General features: G+C 44.4%; 1 protein-coding gene across 2 annotated transcripts in view; it reads right to left on the reverse strand.

The window, feature by feature from the left end:
- Positions 1 to 780: 780 nt before the first annotated feature.
- STIL (STIL centriolar assembly protein) overlaps positions 781 to 12,066 on the reverse strand; it is a 29,677-nt gene continuing 18,391 nt past the window's right edge. For both annotated transcript variants that reach the window (XM_077278421.1, XM_077278420.1), the window contains 6 exons: positions 8,992 to 9,975; positions 8,129 to 8,282; positions 5,466 to 5,691; positions 4,354 to 4,501; positions 3,405 to 3,631; positions 781 to 2,455 (listed from right to left, as the gene is read on the reverse strand). In XM_077278421.1, coding sequence (XP_077134536.1) covers positions 1,711 to 2,455; positions 3,405 to 3,631; positions 4,354 to 4,501; positions 5,466 to 5,691; positions 8,129 to 8,282; positions 8,992 to 9,975 — 2,484 coding nt within the window. In that variant the 3' untranslated portion in view covers positions 781 to 1,710. The remainder of the gene's footprint in view (positions 2,456 to 3,404; positions 3,632 to 4,353; positions 4,502 to 5,465; positions 5,692 to 8,128; positions 8,283 to 8,991; positions 9,976 to 12,066) is intronic.

The following is a 12,066-nucleotide window of genomic DNA, read 5'->3' on the forward strand; positions in this document are numbered from 1 at the left end:
GGCTAGGAGGACGGCCAAGGGCAGGCTAGGAGGACGGCCAAGGGCAGGCTAGGACGACGGCCAAGGGCAGGCTAGGACGACGGCCAAGGGCAGGCTAGGACGACGGCCAAGGGCAGGCTAGGACGACGGCCAAGGGCAGGCTAGGACGACGGCCAAGGGCAGGCTAGGACGACGGCCTTGATAGAACAATAAACATCTTTAAAATCGCTCTTGGCAAGTGGTGTTGTCCTATCAATATATAGGCGATTCACCTATATGTAAAGTATGGCAATTAGGGAGAAAAAAAGTTAAACTAAGACCTAAACACAGATTGGGGGTGTGGCAGAAAGTCCAACACCCAGCATTCCCACCAACCTGCTCAAGTGGCCATCGTATGTACACAGAAAAAAATGCACCGCTCCGGCCACGTTCACAGGTTCAGTATTTCCCATCAGTATTTGTAAGCTAAAATCAGGAGAGGAACAATAAGAGGAAAACTGTAATAGAAACACGTCACCACTTCTGTATTTATCACTCACTCCTGGTTTTGGCTTACAAATACAGATGTAATATACTGACCAAATACTGAACGTGTGACCGTGGCCTTAGGTTGCAGTACCTGGAGTGGCAACTAATCTCCCATTCACTTGAATAGAAGTCGGGCTGTAGTATGAGAACATCCACTCAGAGCTGCATTGGCATGTCAGTCCAGTATCATGTACACGGGACGTCTCAACACTACTGTATAAACTACCGTTAAGCAATGTTCTTATTTGGTTTAAAAAAAAAAAAAAAAAAGTTACAATTTCTCGACCTTTATTAAAAAATATAAAATATTTTCAAACAAAAATAAAAAATTAACAAATTTATATATATAAAAAACAAAATGTAAAAAAAAACAACAACCTGGGACTCAAGTACAAATAGATTTTAGCATTTGGATGAACAGCTTTCTCAGTCACACACACGAAAAACAAAGACATACCAAAAAGTACAAGTGCAAAATCTGAAAGGCTCCGCAACGCCAGGTCATAAGTAGATAACTGGAAACATTACGTGGTCGGGTGATGGACATGATCGGAGGACCTAAGCTGCCTAGACAATGGAAGGACTGGATAAAAAGAGACCTGATCAGCCGGTGATGGTCGTAAAACTCTATATAAAAAGTACAATTCATTATATATATTATTAGATATATATGTAAACATTTAAAACTGAATGCAATTTACAGGTTATTAAACACAGGAGAGGAGAGTGAGGAATTCTGACGTCACAGCTAAAATTGCCATCTAGTCCAAGATTGCTTCATGCCGGGGCTACGTCACAACATTATGAATGGTATTGGGACCCGCAGGGTACTGTGATAAGCAAGTCTGACAAATCTGAAACCAGTTGGATTTTTTACAACTTGCTTGTTGTGGGCATAATACCCTGCGACCCCATTCGCCTGCAATCTAGCGGCATCACAAAGCGATCTTTGACCGCCTAAGACGCTCCAGCCCAAAATCCTTGTGACGCACCAAGCTCCCATGCGAAATCCATTCCAAATATTTCTGCAACCGGTGGACTAGCTCTTTAATGTAGTTATCCTAAATACCAGCGAACGTCTGGTCGATGCAGTGAAGCCGTAATGAAGCCGCGCGCTCGGTGATCGGCTCCGTTCTGCAGGCCCTTTACTTCCATAGGAAGGAATATTTGCTGGACCAGTCGTGCAGAAGTTCCGGTAGTCGCTCAGAATAATTTTGGAAGCTGGCGAAGTCTGTTGACATCCAAGATGTCTCCCGTTGAGCTGCCGGGGCCTTTTTTAACAGATTCCCTTGCAGTGAATAGCGGGGGGCTTCTTCCATTCTCCTTTTCGGGGTGTCCCTTTCCTGAGGAAAGTTTTGCTTTGTGATTAAGATCTTTTAAGAACGGCAGAGAGCTCTCAGAACCGGATACCTCGTTAGTTATGTTTCTTAAGGTATTAGCCTCCGTGTTCTTAGCGGGGTCTGAAATCTCCTTGTCTGAAATTCTCCAGTGTGAATTAGGTTGAGGCATAAACTCCAGAGTCCCGTTACTCAGGGACACATCGGGGGACAGTCTGCAGTTTCTGTCGCCTGTCCGGTGGATTTCTGATGGAGAGTCGGCCTCGTCGTCGCTGCTGTCGTTACTCTCGATCAGGTTATAACGCTTCAAGTACTTTTTAGTTGCGAAGGACATGTTGTTGAGAGAGATTACGCTCAGACCCGCCGCGCTCTTCTCTGGGTTCCCAGGAAGGAGATTGTGAAGTGAGGAGGAATCCGGGGCTTTGTTTTTGCTCGCATGGTTCAGAGACAGCTGCGTCAGCTGAGACTCGCTCAGATACTTCAAGGCAATGGCGTTCGCCTCCATGCTCAGGTCCACTCCATTGGGGATGAAGCCGCTTAAGCCGATATTAGTAAATGACATGTAGTTTAGTCTTGGGATGACCGCCTCCGGGCTGATGGAGGCAAGAACGCTGCAGAGAGAAGAAGACAATGTAAGGAAGAGATACCATTGTTTTAAGGGTCTGTGACAAGCATGGCACACACTGGATGGATCTTTACAGTGTCAGGATCATCGTGTCAGTCATGTAAAGTATTGAGACTTTTCTCCGCAGCCCAAACACCCCCAGAAGAAAATAGCTGCTGGTCATTTGCAAATATATTGTGGGTAAAAAAACACCCAATAATCCAGCAAGATTTATTTGGTGTCCCCATATCCACAAAAGTCTAGATATAAAAATCTAAGGTTATGCTTTTTCTCCCCCCTCCCCCAATTGATTTTTTTTACCCCTCGTTTTTCAATACAAAATATGGCAAAATTACTGCCATTCAAGGCAACGTGCCCTGCAAAAAACAAAAACAAAACAAAAAAAAAAAAACAACAAGTGACATGGCTGAGAGTGGGATTCATGGAATAACGAAGAAAATGAGAGAACATTAAAAAAAATATATATATAATAATAATTGGGTGCGTTTTGCCCTGTCTGCATTAAAATTAGGAAAAAAATCTTTACACGCAGTTGGACAAATGTATGGAGTAAACGGCACCAAATTTTATACAAAAAATAAAAACATCATGCCATTTAATAGGTTTGTTAAATAAAGAAAATGAAGTTTATGAGCGGGTGCAGACCTAAGACAAAGTGCAACATTTTCCAATTTCATAAATCTGTTAAAAAAAATAAAATAAAAAAAAAGGCATGTTGTGAGAACCCATAATTTGGCACAATATTCTCTCTCCCCCCCCCCCAATCATCATAAACTGCATCAAAAGTAGCATGCGAGAAAGCCGTCTTGGATGAATCCCATCACTGATCAGATCGAGATACTACACGGCCATATTACACCAAAAAAAGCGCTGGCAAATGCACCCAATGCCTGTATGTAAAAGGGTCGACAAATACAAAGGATCTAAAAAATTACCAGGCGTTATCCGAACTGTCGGACTTGCTGGGCTTCGTGTCTGAGGTTTGTTGCTCCATGTTCACGCCTAGTGACCGCAGCTGCTTCATCGTGGCCTTCAGTACGGTGTCCTGCTCCTTCTGGCCGGTCCCGGCTGCTAGATTTTTACTGCGTTTCTCTGCGGGAGATTCACAGTCTCTGGACTCGCTCTCCCTGGTTGAGCTCTTCAGTAAATGGTTAACCTGACTCTGGAAATAAATTACGTAGAATTAACATCAAAACAAGAGCGAGTGATTCGGTTTACAAGCAGATCGACACGTTGGGTTACACTAAGGGTTAATCCCTGTAATAAGTCATTATTGCATATAACTGTATATACAGCTGCCAACACTCATCCCAAGAAGAGTGACATACGGGGTATTTATTGGCGGCTATATACATCTACAGCAAATATACCAGCCGACAGGTATCTAAGCCAGACATCAGAGGATGAATGGAGAACCCATCCAACATGCTGCGCGATCCTATGTCAGAGCCTGATAAATAATAGTTTCACATTATATAAACTATCTGACATTATTAATAATTACAGTATGTAATGGCTGCATAATGTGTGCGAGTGATAAAACGACACAAAGAGCCATCTACAACCAAGTGTTGCTAGCACGAGGAGAAATTTACTTTGTGCATCAAAAAGGTTCCTAATCATGAGAAGGCCATGATTAGGGGAAAAAAATAAATAAAAATAATAGATATTAAATATCTTATCCAAATAAATGAGAACTCCCTCCACAAGGATCCATCAGATCATACATATCTATTACTTTAATATTTTTTTTTTCTAAATTATGGCCTCCTCAAAGTATATATTATGAGGAAAGTGTGCTGTCTTACTATAATCATCAATGCACGTCCCAATAATTTACGAGGAAAAAAAAATTAGGGATAAAAAAAACAAAACAAAACTTACTAGTAGGTCTTTATAGAACTTTTGTGGGGGCAGACCCGGCAGGTCGGCACCATTTGGGTTCCCTGTGGCTCCCAGGCTGGCGTTTCCCAACAATCTGTCATTATATTCTGGCTGAGGCGAGCAGGATTCATTCCTTGTGCTGCAAACACTGAAAGGACAAAAATCAAAAAGGGAGAAATTAATTCAGTTTTCATGGCAAATGGACATTTTACTTAATTATTCGGATAAAGAGCTTGGACGGGAATTTTAGAGACAGGTATTTTTTTTAAAGAATAAATATATAAATATTAAAAATGCAATGCAATTGCAAGAATATTAGATACAAACACATCCATTAGCATAATTAATGTGGATAATGCTACAATCTGTGGTTATAGAAAATACCCACAAAAAGAACCTGAACTGCTCCAAAATAACGAAGTATAAACAGGAGAATAACTTGGTGTATGAATGGCTAAAAAGATTTATTTTAAGGATTACAAAACTTTTTTGATTAAATAGAAAATTAATATGTACAAAATGCAAGAAAGAAAGACCGATGTAACGATCACTGATAAAAAGCGCACATATAATCGGATGTCAAAGTCAATCCACAGGGTACGTGTGGAGTTTCCAAAAATGGTGACCAAAGTGGTCACAAAGTATCCACCATTGCATCAAATACATTTTCTGACAAGTAAAAGGAGAGACCGCCTTACCCATTATTGGAGTAGATAGAGAAAAAAAAAATGAAGTCCTTGACGCACGTTTTGCTCTTCAAGTCATTAGCTTTCTCAAGGGGAGGTACACTTTGACATCTGACATCTTTTTTTTTTTTTTCCAGCGATTGTTACCTACCTGTCTTTCTGCTTTTAGAACGTATTTTTCTTTTTAAATAAAAAAAGTTTTGTAATCAATAAAATAAACCTTTTTAACCTTTCAAACACCAAGTTATTCTCCCGTAAGTGCAAGAATGTAGAACGCTGCAGAGAAGTGAAGATAAAGGATGCAGCCATTAGTGCAGTTGCCCCGTACTGGGTACTGCACGGACGATGACGGAAAACGAGAGGACTGCCTGGGAGTTAGGGAACTACATGTCCTACGATGGCAGAGTCTCGGTGGTGGCTACTCACGGTGCCGGTGCGGCAGGAGAGAGGTCGGCGCAGTCTGTCAGCTGACTGCTTTCTGCAAAGCTATAGATGTCCACAGCCTGTAAGGAGGAAGCGATGGTGCTGCGGCTCGCATCTTGCTCATTGTTCACGGCGGCGCTCAGCTCTTTGCAGAGGTCAGACTCATCCTGTTTGTCCATCGTCGCCTCTTCCTCAGGACATGGAGGAGGGCTCCAGTACAAGCTTGCACCTAGAAGGAGGGTAACACATACAGCCATGGTCAGAGGATACATAAGAGAACAGTGGAGGCAGCACCCCCCCCCCCCCCATCGGATGGAGGCACCAGGGATGGGGTCTCAAAAAAAAAAAAAAAAAAAGTTGCCGCAGTAATGGTGAGGAAAACCCATGGCGTATTCCATCACCAGCTGGGTAGACGAAGACTCAAACAAATCTCATCTACTCATTGCACAGATACTGACATGTGGGACAGATATTAAAATCCGGAGTGTGACGATTCCCTCTGCAACTAACAGGAGGCAAATCCACAACAAAAATGGAGAGTTCGTCTACCAAGACTGAACATGCTCCAAGACAAAACGTCCAAGCTTTGTTGTGGTTTTTTTTTTAAATCTTTTTTGGTGTAGGGGGGGAATTAAACCATAGGAGCCCATCATAAGGCCACCATAAAACCATTATAGGACACTGCTGGTCTGAGGTGCGATGGATTCGGCAGTCTACCCGTGTTATTTTACTAGGAGAAATGATTTCCAGTTGCAAAATGTACAATTTATCAGAACGAGGTTGTTTCTGCACGAAGGGAATTGATTTCTGAAAGCCACAGACAGATCAATAGGACAAAAAGTAGAAAGTTTGGGGTGTAAATCTACCCTTAAAAAGAAGCTACCGCAAAATAATAATAAAAAAGTTATATACAGTATATAAATATATTTAGAAGTATCTACCATGTACATTGATGAAGAGTGCTTATATTTAGAAGTTCCATGCTGATACGTTTAGTCCCCCCCCAAGCACCGAGCCTGCTTTAATTTACTATAGATATTCTGCTGGTCTTATACTGCCCCCTGCTGGCCAGTTCACGTTACTTGTGTCAAGTACGGCATAGATCTTTAGTTATTTTTTGCACACTTTTCATAAAACTAGGGCAAATTTTAGAGCCTCACTAAGCATTAAGGAAAATAAATTGAGGAATCTGAACGCCTGCCTCATCAATTCATGACCCCAATTGAGCTAGGACTCTGCCCTCTCTTTCAAACCACACATCCAAGCCCTTGCCTCCTCCTGCCGTCTCAAACTCAAAAATATTTCCCGGATCTGCGCATTCCTTGACTACGGCACCACAAAAACACTAGTGCACACCCTTATCTCCCACCTTGACTACTGCAATTTCTCTGGCCTCTCCTCTAACACTCTCGCACCCCTCCAATCCATCCTACACTCTGCTGCCCGACTAATCCACCCGTCTCCCTGCTATTCCCCAGCCTCTCCCCTATGCCAAGCCCTTCACTGGCTTCCTATCATCCAGAGACTCCAGTTCAAAACCCTATGACATACAAAGCCATCCACAACCTGTCTCCTCCATACATCTGTGACCTCGTCTCCCGGTACTTACCTACACGCAACCTCCGATCCTCACAAGATCTCCTTCTCTACTCCCCTCTTATCTCCTCTTCCCACAATCGTATACAAGATTTCTCTCGCGTATCACCCCTACTCTGGAACCCTCTACCACAACACATCAGACTCTCGCCCACCATCGAAACCTTCAAAAAGAACCTGAGGACAAACCTCTTCCGACAAGCCTACAACCTGCAGTGATCCTCATCCTACTGAACCGCCGCATGACCAGCTCTACCCTCTCCTAGTGTATCCTCACCCATCCCCTGCAGACTGAGCCCTCGCTGGCAGCGTCCTCCCTCCTTATGTACCCGTGTGCCTTGTTTTTTGCTCATGTTTATTGTATTTGTCTATATTTGCCCCGTTTTCACATGTAAAGCGCCATGGAATAAATGGCGTTATAAAAATGCATAATAATAATAATAATAATAATAATAAAAAAGGAGCAGTGAATACTCTTCTGCTGAAGGGATGTTGTTGCCGCTGTCACCCCGAAAACTCAGATTAAATTGTTTAGGCATTTATGGTAGGGCACTCTCATCTGCCTCTCCCTCACAAGTGAGGGATGAGAACGTAGTTGTGCACACCGACACTGCACGTGCTCTCATCCCCTGCAGTGTATGTGCGAGGCTGGGGATTGAGATCAAGCAGCGCCCCAAAGCGAGCGCCGTCAGTCACCATAAGGGGATGTGCGGCGGATCATGGCTGATGAGCACTTGGCCACACCAGAGCACCAAAGTCACCACATTTACAGATCTAAGAAAAACTATTTTATTTTAAAAGGAAAACTAGTAAAATCTACAGTACATGCATTTTATTTTTATAGACGTCAGGTCTTCAATACAAATTTCTAATTAGTTCAAATTAAAAAAACATTTCATGTGGTTATTTTTGTATTTATTAAATATAATTTTGCCAAACCATTTTGTGGCATGCGATGAGAGCAATGACCACTGAAGAGATAGTAGTTTGCTTTTTATGCTTCTATTTCACATACAAATCCCTGCAATGAGTAATAGCAAAAATATTGCAAACACTGGTATAAACGGTACCTGTGCCGACGGCTATGCTGACGCTGGTTTTCCTCGAGTGCTCGGCTTCTTCCATTTCGGTGGCTACGGATTCTGCCACCTTCTGTGTGGAAGACGTGGTCTGGGGAGAAGCGGCCTCCTTGGAATTACTCTGGGCTTCTAACAAGCGCTGAATCTGCAGGGCGGACACACAACTACACAGATCAGACAACATGGCGCACAAGGTCATGATCACAAAGGAACAGTTAACCTAGAGAGGAGAGTAATCAAGAGATTATAAGGTCTCCCCTCCCCCTGCTCCACCCCAGTGCAGTAAATCATGTAGAAACCCTGCACAGAACACAGGGTTAACTGCTCTGATCCTGTTCCATTTTAAACTGTGGAACAAGACACATGGGGGTCCTGCTGCAGTCAGTTACCTTACGGCCAGACACATGAGGGTCCTGCTGTAGTCAGTTACCTTACGGTCAAACACGTGTGTCCTGCTGTAATCAGTTACCGTACGGCCAGACACAAGGGCCCTGCTGTAGTCCGTTACCTTATGGCCAGACACATCTGGGTCCTGCTGTTATCAGTTACTTTACGGCCAGACACATGAGGTCCTGCTGTAGTCAGTAACCTTATGGCTAGACATGAAGGTCCTGCTGTAGTCAGTTACCTTACGGCCAGACACACAAGGTCCTGCTGTAGTCAGTAACCTTACGGCCAGACACATCTGGGTCCTGCTGTAATCAGTTACCTTATGGCCAGACACATCTGGGTCCTGTTGTAATCAGTTACCTTATGGCCAGACACGAGGGTCCTGCTGTAGTCAGTAACCTTACGGCCAGACACATGGCAGGAGAAGTGTTTCTGCACTAGGAGGTAAATCAACATAAACTAACCTGAGCTTGAAGCAATTTCAGCTGCCTGTCCTGCTCGGCTAGGAGCCGGTAAGCTTCTGTAGACAATCCCAACACCCCGTTGGTTGCAGGCATCGATGGCGCCGTACTATGCTGGCAGGAATGAGGACTGCACGCGTTCATTAGTAAACAATCCCTCCTGCCCGGTGACATCACGTTCTCTAGAGGCGACGGGCAGCCCCCTGCTCTGGAGGAGCCTTTTTGGCAATTATTGACACACACTGCATTGCAGCACACAGCCGGACAGCTCATGTTTGGATAAGTGGGAGAATCTGATGGGCTCTCAGTACCACATTGGTTCATGTAAGCGTTCATCACCGGCCAAGAACTTGCAGGATGACACTGAGTTGGAGCAATATTATGGCAACAGTTACAAACACTGCTTGGATGGCAAGGAGCATAGTTTGGAGTTTGCTTTGGCATTTCGGCAACCTTTTTTGGTGGAAGAGGAAAAGTCACATTGTGGGTTGGAGAATGTAGCAGGGGAGACTGCCTGGAAAAAGGAGCAGATGGCAGCACAGGTTGCTCCTGGCACAATCCATTAATGTTACAGCTCAGATCAAGGTCGGCCGCACCTCTGACCTGATGAACCGAAGTGTCTGGGGACGAGCCTGTGCGAGGTGTGGACAGAGGAGACGAGGATGATGAGCAGGCAGAGCTTCTTCTCGTCGGCCCCTTGGTGTTCTGATGGGGGCTTCCTGTATCTGCTGCAGGTGGTCGCACCTTTGATGCTTTTGTTACTTGGCTCTTTGCATTTTTATAGGGCAGGAGTGATTGTTTTGTAGAGTGTTCCTTCCCGTGTGGGTCGTTATTTGGACACGTTGCACTCAGCACCTGACTGATCATTTTTGGTGTGGAGGAGAACGGTGGCACCTTCTTACTGATCTGCTGAGCGCCAGCTCTTGGGTCTACAATATTCCCAAATACCAGAGACAGTTCCGGAACACTCGGGTGGATTTTAGTCGCCTGTAATCAGAATATACACAATATCATATATGAAGGTTTAACATATGCTCAAGTACAACATCATTTCTGTTCAACTGTATTCAAAGTAAATTAAAGAAATGCTGTATGCTACAGGTAACCTCACCGTCATAGCTGCATCCACCCCGAATACAGAGCACTGTGCTCATACATATAACTCCGTAGAGAAATGCCAACCATAACTACTGAGGAAGCCATACAGGCAGCCATCACATCTAGGACCTCGGCCACTTTTAAATTAATATGCAAAATGAGGATGAAGAGCTATGGTAGATCTGAAGCCTCGTCACTCCAGCTCTATTCCCTGACCAGCGCTGCTTCCTCCTGCTTGAATGACGACCTCTATGCTGTGTGACTTCAGGCAAAAGGAGCCAAAATCAATCATTGAGCAGAGATTCTTTTGGAGTTCCCACCAAAACACAAAGAAACTATCTCAAAGTGTAGGATCCCGTTTTAGCATGCCCTCCCTAAACTGAATAAAGCTAATGACCCTCCTCTGCCAATGATCCCATGGTGTCCGGCATAGGGCCAGTGCCAGTTACTGAACAGTTGGACTCGTTGCTACAACATTACTCCAAAGAACCCCGGGTTTCCTCAAGGATTCTAGAGATGCTTTGGAACAATCTGCAGATAACCCATGGCCGAGCGATTTCACTGGGTCGAGTTCAGACGACATCGCTCTTTATCCCACAATACCACATGACATTGCTATTAATGAGCCAACATTCCATGTCTCTACGCACAGCGATTACTCCTGATTTACCGTATATACGCCGACCCGAGTATAAGCCGACCCCCCTAATTTTACCACAAAAAAACTGGGAAAACTTAATGACTCGAGTATAAGCCTAGGGTGGAAAATGCAGCAGCTACCGGTAAATGTCTAAAATACAAATAGATACCAATAAAAGTAAAATTAATTGAGACATCAGTAGGTTAAGTGTTTTGAATATCCATATTGAATCAGGAGCCCCATATAATGCTCCATAAAGTTTATGATGGGCCACATAAGATGCTCCATACAAACTACGGCCCATATAATGCTCCATACAGTTTATGATGGGCTCCATAAGATGCTCCATATTAAAATATGTCCCATATAATGCTGCACAAATGCAGATTATTGCCCCATAAGATGCTCCATAAAGATATTTGCCCCATGTAATACTCCACAAACGTTGCTTATGGCCGAATAAGATGCTCTATACAGTCATTTGCCCCGTATAATGCTGCACAAACGTTGCTTATGGCCCCATAAGATGCTCCATACAGTCATTTGCCCCATCTAATGCTCCACAAACATTGGTTATGGCCCCATAAGATGCTCCATACAGTCATTTGCCCCATCTAATGCTCCACAAACATTGGTTATGGCCCCATAAGATGCTCCATACAGTCATTTGCCCCATCTAATGCTCCACAAACATTGGTTATGGCCCCATAAGATGCTCCATACAGTCATTTGCCCCATATGCTGTTGCTGCGATTTAGAAAAAAAAAAAATCAAAAAAAAAAAAAATCACATACTCACCTCTTAGGCCCCAGGCACTTGCTATACTCACCTGTTCCTGGTTCCACCGCCGCTGCGTCTTCCATCCTCTGCACCGACGATCAGGCAGAGGGCGGCGCGCACTAAACGCGTCACCGCGCCCTCTGACCTGAGTATCAGTGCAGAGGATGGGGAAGACGCGGCGGCGGAACGAGGAACAGGTGAATATCGCGCACTGCTTATACTCACCTGCTCCTTGCGCGGTCCCTGGTTCCCCGGCGCCGCAGCTTCTTCCTGTAGAGAGCGGTCACATGGTACCGCTCATTACAGTAATGAATATGCAGCTCCACCCCTATGGGAGTGGAGTGGGGTCCATATTTATTACTGTAATGAGCGGTACAACGTTACCGCTCACTACAGGAAGAAGCTGCGGCGCCGGGGGAACCAGGGACCGCGCCAGGAGCAGGTGAGTATTATTACACAGCAGCTGCTCCCCCGCCGACCCCTGGGTATGACTCAAGTATAAGCCGAGAGGGGCAATTTCAGCCTTAAAAAAAATGGGCTGAAATTCTCGGCTTATACTC

Source organism: Ranitomeya variabilis, chromosome 8 (genome assembly GCF_051348905.1).
Source record: "Ranitomeya variabilis isolate aRanVar5 chromosome 8, aRanVar5.hap1, whole genome shotgun sequence".
NCBI classification, from domain to species: Eukaryota; Metazoa; Chordata; class Amphibia; order Anura; family Dendrobatidae; genus Ranitomeya; species Ranitomeya variabilis.